This window comes from Pseudopodoces humilis, chromosome 5, assembly GCF_049639895.1.
Source record: "Pseudopodoces humilis isolate 2021_Gansu_Grassland_sample_001 chromosome 5, ASM4963989v1, whole genome shotgun sequence".
NCBI lineage: Eukaryota > Metazoa > Chordata > Aves > Passeriformes > Paridae > Pseudopodoces > Pseudopodoces humilis.
Genome location: NC_142204.1, coordinates 10,058,991 through 10,079,871, shown reverse-complemented (window position 1 = coordinate 10,079,871; position 20,881 = coordinate 10,058,991). Strand labels below are relative to the sequence as shown.

Here is a 20,881-nt window from a genome sequence, read left to right as displayed (position 1 = left end):
CTCCATGTTAGCTCAAAAATTCACTTCCATGCAGCCCTCAGGGAGCTGCAATGAGCCTCACAGCCTACAGCACCATAGTTGTATGTGTGTCACCACTGGTGTAAATGCTGGTTGGGATTCCCCTCACTCCTTGTTTCCCTTTTCCACTGCATTGCATGGATATGTGCCTTGCAGTTTGAAATTAAATTACTGCAGTTTGAAGTTTGGGTTTTGGCACTTTAGGCCACAATGTTCCATTTTCTCACTAGAGTGAGACTGTTGCTACCTACCTGAAAAAGATGGAATTCTTAAGTGGCCATAGTGAGAAAAATCCAAACTGTGTAGGACATCCTTATCTGTGCTTTTAAGAACACATTCCAGAGACTGTTTTCCCAGACAACCTTAATTTATATATTAATTTCCCATTCCCTGCTGCATAAGCTGCAGGAAAATTTTTTATATTAAAGTTGACTAATTAAAAAAATCAAAGTCTTATCCAGGGTTCACACGCTTCATAAGAAGTGAAACCTCAAATCTCAATTTCCCTCTTTTCCTACTCTCTCCAAGATGCCCTTGCTTCCCCAGAATGGTTTGGGTCACCTGACCCCAGCCAGGGCAAGTGCAGCAAAGCTGTCCTGGCTCCCTGGAGCCCAACACATTCCTCAGGACCATGCAGGGAGTTATTTTTTCCATAACATGGGATCACATCCCGTAAGCAGCTGGTTAATAGACCGGAGATCAGGTCAAGCTGCTGGATATCAAAAGTGTGGGGACAGATCACTTCATGGAATTCAGGATCTAGGATTAAGGGGTAAACACAGCAGGAACATCACTGCCCTGGGGAAGGCTCCCAGGCTGCCTTCCAGAGTGCTCTCAGCCACTTGTAGGTCAGTCCCAACTGCATATCAAATAAAAATTCCACTCCAATCCACAGCCTGGACCACTGATGAGTTTATTTAATAGCACCCAAGGCAGAAATCTCTCTCAATGTATTTGTCATTTCAACAGCAAACCTCTGGTAAATGTTTTGTGAAGTATCATATTCCAGCAAGTTTTCATCCACTGTACAGAAGCCTTAACCAGCTTTCTAGGCTATAATCCAGGTCCTGTGTTTATGAACACACATGGATGATACAGGAAACGGTGACTAAAATCAGTATTAAAATTGTCTTCTGCTTATCTCCTATTTAAAATGTACATTGCCACATCAGAGAAAAAACAAAACCCACTTGATCTGACATGATTGCTCGTGACTAATTCATGTTCCCTGTTACTTATTTCCTCCTGCTAACTGGTTTGATTTGGGGTGGTGTTTCATGGGGTTTTTTCTTTGGCTGGTTTTTTAGATTTTATTTTTCCTTCTTAAACTCCTACTTCCCTTGGAGCCAAGTTCCACAATTGAATATATCTGGGACTGTTCTTACACAAACGGTGAAGGGAGAGGAAGCTGTTGATGGACAGGGGCTCAATGCTTTCTTCACAAGGGAAGGTACTACCATCCTCTCTCAGAGCCCACTCTTGAAATCCAGATTCAAAACTGAAAACACCTCGTGGCTGCTCCTGACAGAGGGAAGATTGTACCTCTACTTGTCCCAAGCACTTTTAGTGCTTATATCCCAGTTTACTTACTGCTTTACACATTCATATTCATTCATAGTCACCTCCTCCAGCGCCCTTCTCCCCTCTCCTGCCCGGCTCTTTGGCACTCTCTCTTCCTTCAGATATGCTGAAACCCCACATTCAGGTGCACACTAGCTGCTCCCCCAAGCTCCTGGGAGACAAGCTCCTGGGGAGACACCCTGGGACTGCCTCTGGCTCCCCTTCACCAGCTTCCTCCAGCAGCAGGGCCAGGAGCTCCCCAGTTGCCAAACCCTCTTCCCACAGCAGGACCTACCTCATCCTCACTGACTACACACACCTGGGGCTGGTCCATTCCCATCATCCTCATCTTCACTGGCCACACCTGGGGCTGCCCCAGCCCCAGCTCACCAGGAATGGGGTCAAAGCAATCACATTCCTCCTCCCCTACCCAAAGCCCCTGCCCTGCACCCGGGGTAAAGGGGAGGGACACAAAAGATGTATTTTGAGGGTGGTCCTTTCTAAAAACATCCTTTTCTCTTTTTTTTAACACCCTTGTTTAGCAAAGACACATTTTTACACACACAGCTACTTACACATAGGGAAGAGCCATATTTCATGTGTCTCACCTATTTTCACTTAGATCTATTTTCTCTTAAATCTATTTAGACACAGACACATTTACATATCCATGAATTTACAACTGCATCTCATATGTATTCAGCCTTATCTCAATTTACACTTCTGTGTTTACACTTGTGTATCTGAGTGTGTCAGCTTACACTTCTATTTGGATTATATATCAAAACTTATTGCACAGAAAATCGATTTAGACCAGATATCTCTTTAGAGTAAATATTTGCACTCCCATGTAATTACACATCAGCCTGTTTAGATTTAGGTATCTATACACCCTTATATATAACCTCTATTGCAATTACATACATCATCTACTTTTACATTGCAATGCAAAGCAAATGTAGGTGGTTCCAGCTGGACAGAGATTTTGTATTCTAAATCATCATCCTGCATCTCAGTAGCCTCTTGTCAGTGCTGTCAGTGGCTCTCAGGTTCCTTCTGATCACCCCCTGACTCCTCAGCTGTTTGCTTTACAAGCCCAGAGAGATACACTCACCTGACTAGTGCATATTTTCCAGTCCTTTCTTATGTTCTAACTTTGTTTGCTCCTCACTGAATCATTTTCCAAGTAATAGCAAGTGACAAAATTTGTAGTGTCAATTTTATCACATTCAGTGTTAATTTTCAGGGGACAGAAAAATTATTAACTGTTTCCTGACACCATTACTGTGCTTACTCTTCACAGTTGGTAACTGGGCCAAACTTCCATTCTGAAAAGGTTTTCATCTCATGTTTAGGTTGTTAAGGAGAAACTCACAATTTACTCAGATCATTCTTGTCCTTCCTAGTTTTGGAGAAGTTGTAGACTGGGATATTCATGTGTGAATTCACTAAACAGCTCCTATGTCTCCCCAGTTATTCTGTGCTGGATTAGCACAGTTGGTAAATTTTCAGGAGGGATGAAGCTTCTCTGCCTGCTCTGTCCAGACCTTGCCTGACCTGACCCTGATTTAGCTGTGACAGCAATTTCTCTAATTGAGCAGGTGTCCATATCTCATTTTACTTCTGTTTATCTTTGTGTTGCACAACCATGCCCTCATATCTGCAGCAGTTATTTCAGTAGGATGAGATATTTACAACCAAATAATGTCAGAGTTTACAGAAATACAGACTGGGCAGAATATCAGAGACCTTGAGAAGTGGAAACAAAGGATGCAGTGTGTGAGTACAGGCAGGAGATAAGAGATGGGCCACAGGCTCAACACTGGAGACCCCACAGCTATAAACAATTCACTAATGGTCGGTTAAAATAAAAAGCAGTCCTGAAGCAGGAAAAGACTGGTTGTAAGGGTAAGAGAGAACAAAGAAATTCTATTTCACACACATAAAAGGGAACATAATTCTGGTCAATTCTGATGAAACCTGGAGCTGCACAGCAATGAATAAATATGTCAAAGGGTGTTAGGAAACATTTTTAAGTGACCCCGAGTAGATCCCAGAAGAAAAAGGAGAAACTGTCACCACAAACATCATATTTCTCCCTGTTAAGGACATGACATTTCAACAAGTCATTGTGTTCTTCCCCTCTTCCTCCTGCAGCAAATTATACCCAGGAACTGAATGGGCATAAATACCAGCTGAACAGGCAGAATTTTGAGAACGAGTTTTACAGTTTTAATTTAATTTTTACTATATTTGCAGCTTTTTAATTATTAAAAAACAAACAAACAAACAAAAAAATCAAACCCACATTGCATTTGAGTCTCTTTTGTAACAATTAGATCTGGACTAATTAGGTCAAGATTTCAGTTATTCTAGCACAAAATTCTACTTCTTACTTTTATAATTAAAGTAAGGTGCTAACCCTTTTTGATACAGAACATTAAGTATAATACTTCTTAATCTACTTTCTACCATACCTTGTCTATTAACTCTGACTTTCCATTCTTGAAAGACCTTATTTCATTTCTCTCTTTTTCCCAAGGCTGGCTGACAATAGGTTCTTCCAATACAGATGTAAAGAAAACCCCACAAGGGTCTACATTCAGTGAGAAGATTCTGCTGATTCTTCAAACATATCAGAAGAGAAACCCAATTACTGACTTTGTCATCAAAAGTAGATTTATATGACAGGGTCTCAGATTTTCTTCCTCCTCTTGCCCTGAGCCTCACACAGCAAGACTTTGTATATTCTGGATCCCAGAGCAAAAATTATGAGGGCTGCATAATTTTTTTACCAAAAACTTTACCATTTATCAGGTCAATTTATAATCTCACTTCAAAAAGCTGCCTCTGTGTCATTATTAGTCAATATGCTGACTCAAATACAATTTATTTGCTTCTCTAATTTTCTACATTTTTGATATTTGAGCTGTTATCTAAAATACTCATTTTGGCAACAAAACATCTATGCTGAGGTATGCCCTCCTTTTCAACTCATAATTATGACTTTTTTCTCCCCCACTGCTGTACTGACAGGCAGAAAAAGCCTGAGCGAGCTGCAAGCACCTTCCCTTACTCTGCACTGCTGTGGTCTCTGGGAACATCTGGTCCAAAGTCCCTGCTCAAGTCTGGCATGACCAGTGATCCAAACCCTGGTCTTAAATCAGGCACAACAGGGAGTTGAATAAATACAGAACAAAAATTTTTAAACCTCCAAAGCTGCCAGATTTAATCAGGAGTGGCTTTGGTAGAGTTAGTTGTAATCTTCCTGCACCTCCCCTTGCCCCATCCCCATCCCCATCCCCATCCCCAGCCCTGTCATCCACTTTCACCATGAGAGATAAACCACAGAATTCACTTGAAGTTCTCCCTCAGGGCAGCCAGGGCTGAACCAGTAAAAACTAAAAACTTTCTGGTAAAGAGGTATTACCATAATTCTTACACATGGGCACATCCCATCAGTACAAGTCCTGAACTGACAGACAAATGGAGACGTTAAACAGCTTCACACTGACCACAAATTCTCACTGCAAAGCCACCACCATCTGCTAAACCCACATTCTTAAGAGCATGACATTTGTCAGAAGCCTGATATCTGGACACTTTCGCATGCTAATTTGGTACATACCTTTATATTTATGATTATCAGACTTAACTGACAGTTATGCAGACCCTCAAAAGCTTTGGTGTTTGCTTTATTATGTTAATTTTAGCCACATGTTTGTTCTCACCTTTCTCTCGGCTTGTCAGCACTGGAATCTCTGAATCCACTCCACTTAAAATGTCTGCTTCTTTATATGTACTGCAGACTGTAATCCATCTACACCAGTAAGGGAAAGCAGCCCTTTTTCCCAATGGGAAATGCAACCAGTCTCTGGCAAAAACCAGAGCATTTCCAGACAAGTGAATGCTGGAATGTCAGCATCCAAACTGGCATTACAGACAGAATAAATCAACATTAACACTACTGTTCACTTTATATGAGAGGGATGACAAAGGTAAGGATGTCAGAGAAAACTGCAGTACTCTTCCCTCTCCTGGTAAAAAGTTGCTCTTGTGCAGTTTTGCTTTAAATTGTGCCCACATCAGCATACAAGAAACTCCAAAAATCAAACAGTAAAGCACAGTGATAGGCAGGGAATTTTATTTTTAGCTCAGCAGAGATTTATCACTATGAGAGTCTTGTGACTTTGACAAATCTAACAATAATGAGTTGTGTATACGATGTACAACAGCTGACAGAGAGTAATATATTCCATCTGCTGGAGCTGTCCCAGGAGACTGACCTTCAAGGTCTAAAAACTTTCAAATTTCTATGATTTTTTCTCCTCTCTAATAAAATACCACTATGAAACAGCTATTTGGTTTATTTTGTGAAGGATGCATTGTGGTGAATAGCTGATATTTGAAGAGAAAACTCAAAATCCATCTAGAAAATTCCAGTTATGCCAAAATGCTGTTTCCTATCTGTATAGATCACTCTCTGTGACCTGCCACTCACTCTTGTTCTTCTAATGAACTACAATCTTCATACTTAAGTGCCTTCTTTAAACCTGACAGGAACATTAAAGATGTCAGAAGGCTTGCACATATGTGTCATCCTGAAAACAGTCCTGGCTGCAGAGGAGTAGGTGCAAGGACAAGCAAAAGTACAGGTAAAGATTAATTTCAGGAATACAGAGAATACTTATGGATATAATCTCAGGTAAGGATGAAGTGACTGAGGACTTTAAATCACTACATGCAAATATTAAATCAGATGACATAGTTCCTTAGTTGAAGCAACAGACACCCATGAAGAAAAAAAAAACCAAATGCACTTGGAAGGTCACAAAGATGCTCCAAAGGCTGGAGCACCTCTCACGTACAGACAGGCTGAGAGAGATGGGGTTGTTCAGCCTGGAGAAGAGAAGGTTGTGAAGAGATCTCATTACAGCCTTCCATCATCTAAATGGACTTTGTAAAAACATTGCAGAGGGACTTTTTACATGGGCAAACAGTGATAGGACAAAGGGACTGGCTTTAAACTAAAAGAGGAGTTATCTAGATTAGATATCCAGAAGAAATTCTTCCCTGTGAGGGTGGTGAGGCCCTGGCACAGAGTGTCCAGGGAAGCTGTGGCTGCCCCATCCCTGGAAGTGTCCAAGGCCAGGTTGGATAGGGCTCAAGGCAACCTGTAATAGTGAGAAGTGTCCCTGCCCATGCCAGGGGGTAGTACTGGATGATCTTCAAGATTCTTTCCAACCCAAATAATTCCAGGATTCTTTGATTCTTAAGGTACTTCCAACCCAACCTATTCTATGCAATGCCATTCTATGATTCGGCACCACAGTTATTTTCTAGAACTGTCTAAATCTCTAAAACAATCTTCAAAACAATTCTAAATATTCTAAAATAATCAATGATTGCTTTAGTTTTTTCTTATTAATTTCTTTCTAAATAGCTTCATTTTGGGAGGTTTGAGTTCCACGAAGGAAATTATTATTGTGGAAGACTTGGCCTTTCCCTTTCTGTAAGGATGGACATGTTCTGAGTGCTACAGATCACTTTTCATCAGTCACACTCAGAATCCATACACAGTGCAGAGGAGTAATTTTTCTTTTAGGTTATCAAGTCTTTGTTTCAAAACTCTACCATTTTTGGTGAATAGAAGTCTTGTTTCTATATTATGCACTATCCAATACATGGGGTTTTTATTCCACATACAAAGAAACCTCTCAGAAACCTTAATGTTGATCATCTCTGTTTTGTAAGGTTTCCCTTTTCTCCAACCTTCCTCACAGAAATAAAGGAAAGCACTTTTGCCCAGCTTGGGAAGATCTGCTTCCTAAGCAAGGTTTGAGCAAGAATAAGATGGGTGCATGTGGATACATGAATAAGATGTCATTAGAAAAATGCTATTTGCATGAGGAAAGGTTTGTTCACATAATGTCATTGCTGAATTAAGGCAAATGTCTCCTTTTCCCAGGATACTTGAACAACATTTCTATCTATTTCTGCCCAGAACAAGGAATTTTATCAGTGGGAATGTTACTGTGTTGCCTGTTCTTGACAAGCATTTATTTCAGGACTTCCTACAATCCCCATGTTACACCAGACCAGAGCAGCAAAGAGCTGGTTTAAAGCAGCAGCTCTGCTCACCTAAGTCAGGCCTAGAAAAGTGATCTGATTCAACCTTGCAGTTTGCCATCACCTGCAAAACATCCAGCCCCCACCAGCAATGAATAAAATACTCCACTACAGCAACACTCAAATAGAAGCTGGCATGGCTCCTTTCAATTACCTTTTTTGAATTATGATCCTCTTTGCCTTTTCTACTTTCAGCTTTTTTGACAGGAAAAAAATGCCCCCATTTAGAGGCTTGAAGCCTAGTACTTCCAATTCCCAGGAATAGAAGGCTATTAATTCTGGCAAGGAGAATTTCACTGAGAGAAATTAGGTTTAAACTTCTGAGAGGTGTCAAGTATGTTCAGTCAATTGAACAATTGAGTTTGCCAGCTACATTCCTGGAAGCTTTGCAACAGAAGGAATGAATCAGGAAAATCAAACTGAGTGTGGTTTAACCCTGACAGTGGCTAAGGCAAAATATGAAAGAAAATTAAAAATAGATCAAATTTAATTGGTGAGGGAATAATATGCATGGCTGTCCTTCAGAAGAAGAATAAATTTGACCAGCTATAATGAAAGTACAAGAAGAAAACATTTTCAGAAAAAGTGGGAAAAGTTCTTTCATTTTATTGTCAGGCAGAAGAAAAAGATACAGGCTTTCTTCATCACTCTCTTTCCTATGACAGAGGAAAGAGTTGCTCAGTGTAATTATGATCATTGAAATAACACAGCTTTAGTGAGCCAACATACACTGGCAGAGTCCTGAGTACAGCCAGCAGAGTCCCCAACATCGTAGTGGCCTCCAGGATTGTTACCAGTTGCTCAACACATTGCTTCTTCTATCCATCACATCACAATACCAAAATACACTCAGCAAAATCTGCTGTCACATGGTCAGCAAGGGAAGCTGCTCCAGCCCAATAAATATGCTGAGAATGAAGACAATATTTTGTTACGAGATGTGTAGCTAAAGCAGAAACTTTGTTTATAGATTGCCTTCTTGCCCTCTCCCAGAACCCCAAAAGCACTGGAAATGCCTCTGAGTATGGAACAGAACTCAGACTATGAGCTCAGGATATAGCAGATTCAGAACAAAGCCCTAACCCTATCAGACAAAGAAACTCAATGCAAAAGGGGAAAAATAAGCATTTCAGAAAACCATTATTAAACAATACCATTTTATATGGACATTTCTATTACAAACTTAAGTAAAATAAAAAAAGGACTTTACAAACAAAGCAAGTATGTTAACACAGCAGTGAAATTTAGACAGTTTCCATGTTGAAATACAACTATCACTTATATAATTACACAAATATTTTAAATGAAGCAAGAGAAAAAACCCACTCATCAAAACCTCTTAGTTGATATGGGCATAAAAACAGTCGGTTTTTCTTATCACAATTTAATTGCATGATGTTTAAGAGGGTTCTGTAAAAAAGTAGAAATATTTTTCCTGGTTTACTTTTCTTTCCTTCAGAGGTAAAAGGAGGTAAAGTTAAAAAGTGGGGTAGACCTGAGAAAGCTTTCCATTTCCAAAATTAAAAAAAGAAGAATGAACAGTATATCCAACATCTTACTTTATGGTGAACAAAGAAAGCTCTTTTGATAATCACACCATATGAATTAAAGTCTTCCTTTAATTTGTGTCCCCTTATTTTTGTTATCTAACCATCCTTGGTTGGAGACATCTTGATTTACTGATTAGCTTAGAATTGTTTCTTCATAGAACTTTTCATCACGTAAGCTCTTTGTAAGTTTGTCTCTTGAAAAATGATAAACTGAGCAGAAGTAAATTACCTTTGGGTTCATCTATGTAGAAAGACACATCTTTTTTGTCCTCTTGTTCATCAGTGTGATCATAAGTGATCTGGGGAACAGACAAGGAATTTTCTCCTGGTTTTATTACAGGTGCAGAACCATTCCCACAGCCCAGCTTTCCTTTTCTTCTGTATCTTCTGGCCTGTGAGAGTAGGAACAGAATGATCTCAGAAGATGTTGTCAAACATAGACAAGTGCACATGTGAGCTTCACTGTACAGGGAATTCACTTGAGGTCATATGTTTTTATTTAAAGAATGAAACTGAAATTCAGTGAAAGGGCTGCAGCCTTTGTTTATGGTTTTAAAGTGTCTGATTCTGAATTATCAACTAAAATCTGTTAAGAATTTGATTCTCAGAAAGCAACTAGGACATTCTGAAAAATCAGGTCGTTAGTAAAATTTCTCAAATTGGGACCAAAACTCTAGGCACTCAAAATTCTAATGACTTCAGCATATATCACGTTGTCTGGAATATTTTTCTAAAGCTTTAATTAACATAACCATAGACTTTCAACTATGAACTAGGCCCTAGTGCGGCTTCATCAACTGAAGAAAATTTCACCTTTTACCAAAAAGGCTAAATTAGGCACAACAGGAGAAGAGAAATCCTTCCTCCTGCCTCCAAACAGTTCTCCTGATTTTAGAAGCCTAAAGACAGTCCAATAAACACAATATAATTGGTACTTAAAAATTAAAAATGAAGGTTTGGAGTCACACAAAGAGCTGCAGGGCCAATATATTCACATATGGAACAAGGCTATTTGATCTAAAGTTAAGCCCATTCTTACTGATGTTGCAGTGTTATGTGATGTGTGATGTGCAGTCTTGTTAATGGTATGTTCTGTTATTATCTAAGTTGATGGTTTGGTCCAAATGAGACCCTCTCACCCCTCGTTGTCAATCTACCCTGAGTCTCCTGTCCATGTCTTAGGCCCATCGCATGCTTGGAATTCCTCTTTGGAAATCCCCTGAACTTCAATGCTTGATTAGTCCATGTGACCCAACTTATCCCCCCCTACCTCCCTCATTGGATGATGATTTTGTGAACCTGTCTTTTACCCTCCCCAGGATATATCTGATTAGCTGATGCTTTCTACCCTCCCTTTGAACTGGCTCCCTATTTCAGCTGTTGCACGCTCGCATTTTCTGTCTTTTGCCCCCAAGATTCCCCAGAGCAATAAATCCTCTATTACCCCATGCAAAAGACCTCCCTCTCATCCTTGTCTCCTCAGAGCGCAGACTGACAGCCAAAAAGCCATAGAGCAAGTGCTCTAGTTGCACCTCGAGTCACCCTGCTCCTGGGATGTGACCCTCTCCTGTCACAGGTTGAAGTGATAGAGCTAGATAAGCTCTGGCAAGATGCGATATACTTTATTATGGTCTACATTCAGATTTTGAAATTCCTTCTTCTGTTCAGCTCAGCAGCAGTTCAACAAATGCATGTTCAGAATTAAATGGGGGTGAAATGGTAGAAATAGATATTTATTGTGGACAGTGGATGCACTGACATGCATCAAAATACTTCTAAGAGCAAAGACTACAGGCTCTTATAGCAGGAAAAGAAAATAGGAGTCCTCTGGAGAAAAAAAATCCTACAACATGCACAAAATGATCAATATATATCTGAGACCTTAAAATAAGAAGTTACAGACAAAGAAAGAACAAGAGAAGAGGATCCTTTGGTAAGATGTGAAAGAACCATTACTATGTTCTTAAATGAGGGTTCCCAGGGCACAAGGAGGTTCAGACAAATAATACATTATGGAAGTCCCCCTCACTAAAGAAGACAGAGTGAAAATACTTTTTTTCCCCATCTCTCCAACCATGGATTGCTTGCTGTTCAGCAACATGCATACAGAAGCCTTACTTCAGCTTTACCCCTTTCCTCCCATGTTTTCTGTCTCCAGCTGTGACAAATCATGGTCACACTAGCACCAAAACACAGGCTGTTTCATGTGGCACGGGGAATTTTACAGCCCTTTTCCCCTAGGAAACAGGCTCCAGTGGGATGTCACTGCCTAAAGGCAGGCCTTGACCATCATTTGGGGAAAAGCAGGGTGCCTGAGCTCGACTTGCTGCAGACCTCTGCCCTTCTGGCAAGCTTGGCAATGACACCACAGAACAGTGTTTGGGCAATTCCACCTTTGTAGACAAACACTGTTCCAGTTTCCTGCACCCATGGCCCAGGAATTTGCCCTAATTTCTGAAGAGATGAAAACAGCATGGAGTACTTCAGATAAAAGTATCTGCTGTCAACCACATGTTAAATGTGAACATAAATTTTTAAACTGGCTTTTTCCTTCTTCCTGTATGAACTACACTAAAAAATCAATGCAGAATGGGAAAGTGGCACCATTGCCCTGTGCTTTGAGAAAGTAGGAGATTCCAAAGGAGGTAAAACAATGAAGAGTTGGTACCTGTCTGACCAACAAGGCAAATTTAGCTAGAAGATGTTTTTCCCTAAGACTATTTTAAGGAAAACAAAACTAATTGGGCTGTGGCAGGAGGAAAATGAACATATTTAATTTCAGGTGCCCAAACTTCTCAGGCACTTCACGAGGCTTTTGGCAAGTTAATTATAATTTAAAGTGAAAAGCAAGCAGAGAGCCAGCCCTGCCAGTTCTGTCACCTGTTTTCTCAGACCGGGACTAGACGGCGCTGGAGACTTTTTGGGATTTTGCACGGGAGCTGTCACATAGATCTTCCAGGTGGCTGTGGAGGTGCAGGATTTCTCTGCTGCATAGCAGCGCCACAGGGTCTGTAAAGAAACCCAAAGAGCCTCAGTGCAGGAGCCGTCACTAGGTTCCTGCACGGCAAATTTTGCAGCAAATCCAACTGACAACAAACCCCTCAGTCCAGGTAAACACCATTCCTAGTAAAATACAGCCATGGTGGATGCAATTTGCACCAGGAGATGCACATGCATCACACAGAGATATTCAGTGTGCTCTTGGAGTGCTCCCCCCATGAACTGGAATCACACTCTGCCCACAGCAAAAGAAAAAAAGCCCCAAATAAATCAAACTCAACCATCATAAAAGTGAATCCCCCACTGAATGCTGTGTTTTCTTTTTTCTGCACTGTGACACATTGAATGTTTGTGCACTGTGCTATTTAATTCTTTATATCATCACATGGAATGTTATGCTAGGAGATTTTTCTAAAAACAGGTGTGTGTTTTTATTTATTTGTACACACATCCATCTCAGGATTTGGCAGATGTGCAGGACCTATAGAATATGAAAAGGAAGTTATGAATTAAATATTATAAGGAAGATTTTTATTTCATTGGGTATTTCACTACATATACTCACTGCATCCAGTTAGTGTCATTATGCCTGTGAATATCAGGTATAGTGCAGCTTCCAGAAAGGGAGAGGCAATTATCTCATTTTCTCTGCTTACTGATGTGGATCAAAATGACAAAGTGGTTAAGCACAAGTTATAGATCTATAATAAATTTAAGAACGGTGATTCTCAATACTTGAACTTCCTGGCCACACTCCCTCTCCCAATAAACTCTGAGGTATTTTAGTATTCTACTGTTATGGCCTTACCTGAATTAGGGAAGCTGCAGCTGGAATTTGTCTATTGAAATGCTTCTGATGTTGTTTCTGCTGTACTTTCAGGGCAAAACCAGACCCCAGAATGCCCTAAACATAACAAAATTACTAGTCAGACGTGTATGTAGCTTCACATACCTAAATAAAATACTTCACACCTGGAATAAACAGACATTTAATAAAAGACTTTATAAAATAAATTTTCAAATGTCTAAACTGTTAGAGTTCTACTTATTCCAACAGATAAATCTGAAATTGAGCAGATCAACAGAAGAATTGTGTAACTTCAATAAACAACATGTGTTTCTTGCTGTGATCCACAGGTTACAGGAGCCAGAGGCATTCACAGAGGTGGACACGCCTTTAATGAAGATATTCAAGTTCTACTTACAGCTGGCAGGGCAAAGGAGATGGCAAATACTGAGAAGCAGGAAGCTATTGTCTTCCCAATCCATGTCTGGGGGACTTTGTCTCCATAGCCAATTGTTGTGACTGTTACCTACACCAGGAACAAACACCTAATTTAGTGCTTTTTTCTCCAAAAAAGCATGAGAAAAAAGAATAAAAGGGAAAAGTAATTAGTGAAGTATCAGGAGACAGGCATGAATCAACAGTATGGATTTAGGGATAAGGAAACCTGTGCTGACAGGAGTAAAAAGAGACAGAACTAACCCATCCCAGATGAATCCTCATGGCAAGAAGAGGAAACACAGAACCATTCCAGGATGCATTATCTCCCAAAGTCAACCTGCCAGTAGAGGTAGACCTGTGCTTAGCTTTCTTCCTCCCCTCCAAACACAGGATCTGGCCACTCAGAATTGTGTTTAAGCCATAAGTTGCTTAAACTTGGATCTGATCATTGCTTATCAGGGCCAGGTACTCCCTCAGGGAGAAGGGGCCCACAGTTAAGGGAGACAACAGAGCCAGCAGGGCAGCATCTCTTCAGTCAGGACTCAATACCTTTCAAGCAAAACAGAAGCAGAAAGTGCAGACAGGTACACCTGAGAGTCTGGATTACAGTGCAGCAGCACAGGGCAGGATCAGGATCAAATGGTCAGCATGTAAGTCCACAGGGAGGAGACAACAGCAGGGCATCATCCCATGGCTAGAAATCAGGATTAAGGGAGTCAATAACTAGACACAGCTGCAGCTGAGCTACAGACAATCTCTCCTGTGCTGAAATGTTGGCCCTTGGTGTGTCTGGAGCATCACCAGTGGGGTCATGCTGGTTGGAGTCATTAGGCCAATTACTGTCCTCAGGTCTGGGATCTGTAGGGACTTGGCTCTACACAGACTTGCTGTGGAGGTGGCAGGCCAGCCCTGAAAAGCCCAGAGGCAGGAGGACCTGAGTGAGGTGCAGCAGGATGAAAGAGATATCATTATGACCCAGAGGTCAGGATGGACCTGGTGCAGGGGGAAAGAGGGTCCAGGTGAAGGCTGGTCCATCAGAAAGCTTTGTGATGTAATAAGAAGCCCTTGCTGCTCAATGGAAGGGGATAATTAGCTGATTCCAAAGCAGGAAACCACATCAAGCCACAGGAATCACACCTGACAGGGGCCTCAGCACCATGGTCACAGCAGGATAAGACTCAGACCATGGGCTAAAACAGAGACCCTGGGCCATGGGGATGTTGGGTTTTTGGCATCCTCAGAGCTCTGATGCTCCCATAAAATGGTGTGGGAAACATGGCTTGGAGCACTGAGAAGTGAAAAGGTTCTGGTGAGGAACAGAAGAGCTCTGTCATCAATACTAACCACTGGGGAGAACTTTAAATAGAAAAAATGCACTTTTATTTGGATGTACTAGCCCCAAACCTAGTCCCCCTCCCTTCCCTTTGCCTTGAATGGTAGCAGAAACACAGCCAAAACAGACTTAAAAGAATATGTAAATTTACACTGACTACAAAGAGGCTGCCTTTTATGGAAAAATTTGCTGACAAATGCTTAGATGTTATGCAAAAACAGTCTTCTCAGAAGAAACTATCAAGCAATAAGGGCATGGGAAAAATATGTTTCCTGCTACTGTCAGAGCTGGAAGAAAGATTTGCAGGGAAAAATTACCAACTACTACCAAACTTAGTTTTTCCAAGTTCCAAAAATATAGTTATATTTGTTGTATTTATTCATCATGAATTTTCCACTTGATGAAGACCGCTTTGTAGTAGCTGTATCCTGGAACGAATATCGTTCCTTTGAACTGCAAACTTCTCTCAGCAGGACCTCTGCCTTGCCAGGTGTTTGTCCAGATTTAATGTGGCTGGTCAAGTGACTCAGGTGCTGTGTACTACCAGCAGGACAAACACGTGTTTGCCAGTCCCCAAAATTAAATCAGACCACCCAAAAATCAACTTTGAAATGCAGTATGTGTGTCTGGGCAGTGGAGGAAGATAAAGCTCTGTTTCTTTAACAGCACTTCAGCTCCTCAGTGTACCCAGATGACCCTTCAAAGTCTGATTTTTCCTTCCTTTTCCTCTTTTTTCTTATGAAATGCTTCTTGGTTTTTTGGGTGTGGTTTGGTGTTTTTCCCCAAGTTCTCTAGCACCCAGGACTTAAAACCAAACTGCAGTAATGCTGAGCTGCCTTAGTGTTACTATGGAAGGCAGCATGAGAGCTGTTAACACAGAAGAGATGAATATTCCATCTCCACAGCAGGCACTTCGGTAGACTCCTGCAGGTGCCTGAACATGTCTCAGAAAGTTTTTTGTTGGCTACTTTAAGAGGGTTCCTTGTTGGTGATCTAATTAGCACATTGAATATATGGAAAGGATTATAAATAAAGTAATTCTCTGGCGTTCTTAATCACAGCAGAATTTTTTTTTCTACTTGTATTTCCCTAAGTTATCAGTATTTCTGAGCAGAGAATGTTGGAAAATGTTAGTTGTATCTATATCATTGATATTGATATTGAAATTGATAGTTGTATCAATTATACCCTGATTTTCTTTTAAAATGCAGCACAATCTGTACTTCCAAGACACTCATTATTTTCTTCCACTAGCTACAGGTTACTTCACATCTATAACCATGAGGTTTCATATTCCTAAAATTTTATCCCATGCCCAATGAGGACTTTAACAAGTTGTAGCTCTATGGGTTGGTTTCATTGCTTCCCAGCACCTTAGATCATCAGGTCCACCTGGCCATTGAGTGGATTTTTCTTTTTTCACTAGATTCTTCTGGGTTTGTACTGTTTGGCACAGTCATAGGTGATACTCTGCATATTAAATGACTACTTGACAACCTAGTGATAGGAATTTAATGTTTAAAATATTTTTATAGTGAACTACTTACACAGTGGTGACTCAGGCTACGTGTAATATAGTCTATAATTCTGTATACTTCATTGAAGTAGAGACTTATGCAGCATCTAAGTTAAAGATAAAAACCAAAAAACAGGAACCTATAACCTGATCTGACCTGATCAAGATCTGGATTATTACTGAAAAAGTGAGTTTTACTCAAAAAAGATAAAAAAAATATAAAGTCATTAACTCAACTTTCACATATAGAACATGTTTTTGAGTTATGCACTTTTCACAGACAACTATGTAGAGTTTGAAGGAAGTGATATAGGTATTGAAGGGGATTTTTAATCTTTTTGAGATGCAGACTTTTCATATATGTAAGCATGCAGTGTTCTTTGCTAAGAACTTTCTAACTTGCTTTCGCAATAAAATTTAATACCCCAATAACTTAATTGTATTTCTTATATTCTTTCTTGTATCCATCTGAAGAGGTTGTCAGCTTCCCTATAGAAATACATTCTGCAAAGAAAGAAATGCCAAATTTTTCTGAAAAGATCACAACTTGAGCAGAAAACCTTGGGCCCTGTTTGCACACACATTTTGTTGGTGAGGACTTACCACACCCCACCAAGGGACATCAGCATAGCTGGAGAAACTTGTCTTTCCATCTTCATCAACTGCATCCTTCTCAGCAAGATAAACAAAGTAGGATGAAAAAATTAATCCCAAGAATCCAATGTACAATGTGGTTATGAGTTCCTGTTAAAAGATAAAGCAAATAAGCATATGAAGTTTTCATCCTATACATATATATGTATTATATATATTCTATCATTGTAAAACATTCCAAATATCTGTGGGGTTTTTTGCATCACAATAGAAAAATTAATATGTTATATTTCAAGTATGAAAATTGCCTCCAGTAAAACAGCTAAAATATTAGCTTGGATTTTATTCCTACCAGACTAAATGGTTCAAAAAGCCATAATTTTGGGCTTGGTCCTTGGGGTAGCTGAATGTAGAGTGGGACATCTCTCCTAATTATGGAATAGGAATCATTCCACTTGACTGTCTACTCAAAATACTAATTGTCTAAACATTTTTAAAGTAGCAAAGCAGCTTTAGAAATACCCTTTCTGAACAGTACACTGAGAAACAACATCCATGTCTTGTGATTATGGCCATATCTGAACAGTGAACCTGAGTATCTGATGTTTAGACTGCTTAAGACTGAAGAGTGATACCTCAACAGTTTCATGTTAAGATAAAATCTTAAGATAAAATATGCTAGATAGATGTCAGGTTTTCAGTTCTAAAGAACAAGACTAGGGCACACTTCTGTCAGGGCATGATACAGTCCTTGTGAATATACCATTTTCTCTAAATATTTTTGGGCAGGAAAGTTGTGTCAGACATGCTGTGAATTAAGATACATAATTCTCACAGTCTGCAGGAAAAGAAAGAAGTGCTTGTTCATTTAAACAAGCCAAAATGTGTGGTGTCATGGATGCAAAACCATGTAAAGCTTTTAAAAGCAGTGCTGAATGAGATATCCAGCTACCCCTCAGGGAAATCCAATACCTAGTTATGAGGGAAAACGGCTCATTCTAATTAATTAAAGCTTAAATGCATTATTCCTTTATTTTCTTTGCACAAATGTGGCCATCTTTATCATGAAACAATGTTGTGTTACATCTTCAGTGATGTCTTCCTTAAGTTCTTGATAGTCATTTCTATCTCCTTGGATCCCAGACAATCAGGGAATTATAACACTGCCATATGATACATTTAAAATTAAAACCTGATTAGGAAGAATCGCCCCTACTTTTAAAGTATGTCAGGTTTTCACAGATTTTCTGTAATACTCTACCCATGTTTCTTAAACTGTTTGTAAGGGAAGATCAATTTTATTATCAAATGTCCCTCATTCCTTGTAAGGGCTTTCTGGGGAAAGGTAGACCTCGTATCAAGTACCGACATTCAGCAGCAGGAAATATAAATATTCTTCCTTCTCCTAAAGCACTAATTAAAATCTGGACTCAGGAAACCTTTAAGTATTCTTGGCACAAAGAAAAATGGGTGTTTTTCCTCTAATCATTAATGATGACATAAATAATGAATTCTGGTAGTATTTCATCTTGCCCATGGCCAAATCTTTTAATTTAAGCCTTTACTTTTTGCAGGCCTGTTTGCTAAACGAGGCAGATGAAAAAGGAAATAAACCCTGGGGTTTCAGTAGTTTCTCTGCTGGTCACTTTTATTTTCTCACCTTTATCTCATCTTAGTGGAGCACTGTGTACTTATAGATATGACTTGCTTTGAAAAGCTTCTTATGTTAATATACAGAATTGACTGGATGATAATTGGAATAATTCTGGTTTAAGTGCTGGCTTTTTGGGAAGCCGGCAGGAAAATAGCAGTCTTATGAAATTCTTTTAAAGTGGCTGAAATATCAATAGAACTACTGAGTTTTTTTCACCACTGATACCTCTCAGCTCCAGCACTATTCATGTAAAGACAGAATTATTTTTAAGTAAAGGCCAGGTGAAAATGCAACTGCTTTGGACTTACTCTAAATGTCACCAACCCATGTTTCATGTGTATAGGAACTGGCAATAGTCAAATAAGAGATTTTTAGGCTTCAGGCATGTCATGGAGTTACTTTACCTTTAAGAAAGTTTAAGTTGCTGGGATCTGCCTGGCGTCTTTTCTCCTGACCAATTATCGGTCATTGCTGAGAATTGACAGCAGTTTAGGCCATTGAAAAGTGGGATCAACTTGTGAACCCTACCTTAAAGTGTAAAACCAGAGCTCTGTTGGCTCTCTTTGTTTCCTGGCTGGGAAGGGCGGTAGAGCTTCAGGCCTCCCGTTCCCTGCCCGGGCCATGCGGCCGGGCGGGGACTGGGCTGGGCCCAGTGTCTCGCGGCCGGGGGATGCGGGCCCTGTGGAGGGGGTTTTCTCCGGGCTCCGGCCGGGCCGGGCCGAGCCGATCTCTGGCTCGGCTGCAGGTTTTTTGCTGTGGCTGGATTCACTGGAGACTGCTGAGTGAAGAAGGAGAAGGGCTCTGGGCCTGCAGCGGGCTGGGCGCGGCGCCTACACTCTCCAGAGCAGCCATGAGGCACTTTCCATCGCAGACGGCTCCAGCTCCTGCACCGGCCGGGGCCACAGAACTACCTACAACAGCCTGGGCAAGATTTTAACTCTTTCATTTCCCAGATGAGACTTGCGGATTAATCTTTTTATCCAGACAGAGAAAAGTGATCAACATGAAAAGAGACTTTATAAACTACTAGTGACAGGAAAGAAAAGAAAAGGTAGAGAATTAAGAAGATGCTTTAATTAAGCTGAAATATCTTTCTGTTAAAACTATGGAAATGGACAATAAGGTCTTGAAAACGCTCCTTTAATTCATGACAGTATATAGGGAGGAATAGAGTGTTCAAAGTGTAAATTTTGAGTAAAAAGTAGAGTAATTATGGTACAGTGAAGTGCTGGAAGATTTGAAGCCTTGAGAGGCAATGAGAAAACTGTTTTCTGGTGAAGCTCACGGAAACAGATGAAGAAGACTTTTTGCCTTTGAATAACTTATCCTTAAAAATCCCATCCCTAGACTCATGGCCCATACACACTTGGGATGTGAAAATGGGAGGAGTGGGCTCTAATAACAGCAGCTCTGGGCAGCTAACATTAGAGCAATGGAAAACTATAAGAAAAATAGTTTTTCTTGTGAGAAACTCCATAAATTAACAGGAAGAAACTTCTGTTTCTCTATAAAGACTGGTGAAAAGACTGTAGCAAGAATTGGGACTGTTTTAACCATCAAAGTTCCAAAGGTTTTGTCTCTTTCGTCATGTGAACAAGGGAATAGTGGGTAGACAGAGGATGAAAAGGTTTTTCTGGAAGTTTATTCTGGTGTTCTTATTGTAGTTTGTCAATAAACTTTCTTTTTTTTTTCCCTTTTAAGTTTTATGCCTGTTTTGCTCTTGTTCTAATCCATATCTCACAGCAAGAAATAAGTAATTTTCTTAGTTATTGGTTTAAAACCACGACAAGGCATTAGCTTGAGGCTGTGTGAAACTAAGTCACACAAGGTTCTCACTCTGGCCTAGGAAATCATAAGGAGGAATCCAAACAGTCCTTAGAAAAAGAAAGCAACCTTTGCAGGTGTTGTTTGTCGCCTTGTTGTTTTCTTGCAAGAAATGGTCAAGGGGTGGTGTTCCTAAATGTCCAATGATGATGATGTGTTAGTTTAATGACCAATGAAAGTTTCACCTTCTTTCACCTTCTATCACCTTCTCGGAACTGTCTATAAAAGAATACCTGGAAGAATAAAACTGGCTCTCTTGTGCAACCAAGCCAGAGAGTCTGTGTCGTTACTTTCGCTGTTCCTAATATAGTGCAACACATGTGTATAGAGAGACTATATTTAATTATTAAGAACAATGGCAGCAATCTCATGCACACTTTAAGGGAGAGACAGAAGCTTTTTAAATAATACATACTTCATGAGACTTGATCACAACACAAGGAGTATTCTGGAGGCATAAGGCCTTAAACTACATATT

At 40.1% G+C, this 20,881-nt stretch overlaps 1 protein-coding gene across 1 annotated transcript in view; it reads right to left on the bottom strand.

The window, feature by feature from the left end:
* The window catches only part of LOC102104242 (potassium voltage-gated channel subfamily KQT member 1-like), an 81,116-nt gene that overhangs the window by 20,283 nt on the left and 39,952 nt on the right, over positions 1-20,881 (bottom strand). Inside the window, 5 exon segments of the mRNA XM_014262499.2 lie at positions 9,487-9,649; positions 12,138-12,266; positions 13,066-13,161; positions 13,463-13,570; positions 16,935-17,075. Of these exon segments, the coding sequence (XP_014117974.2) occupies positions 9,487-9,649; positions 12,138-12,266; positions 13,066-13,161; positions 13,463-13,570; positions 16,935-17,075 (637 nt within the window).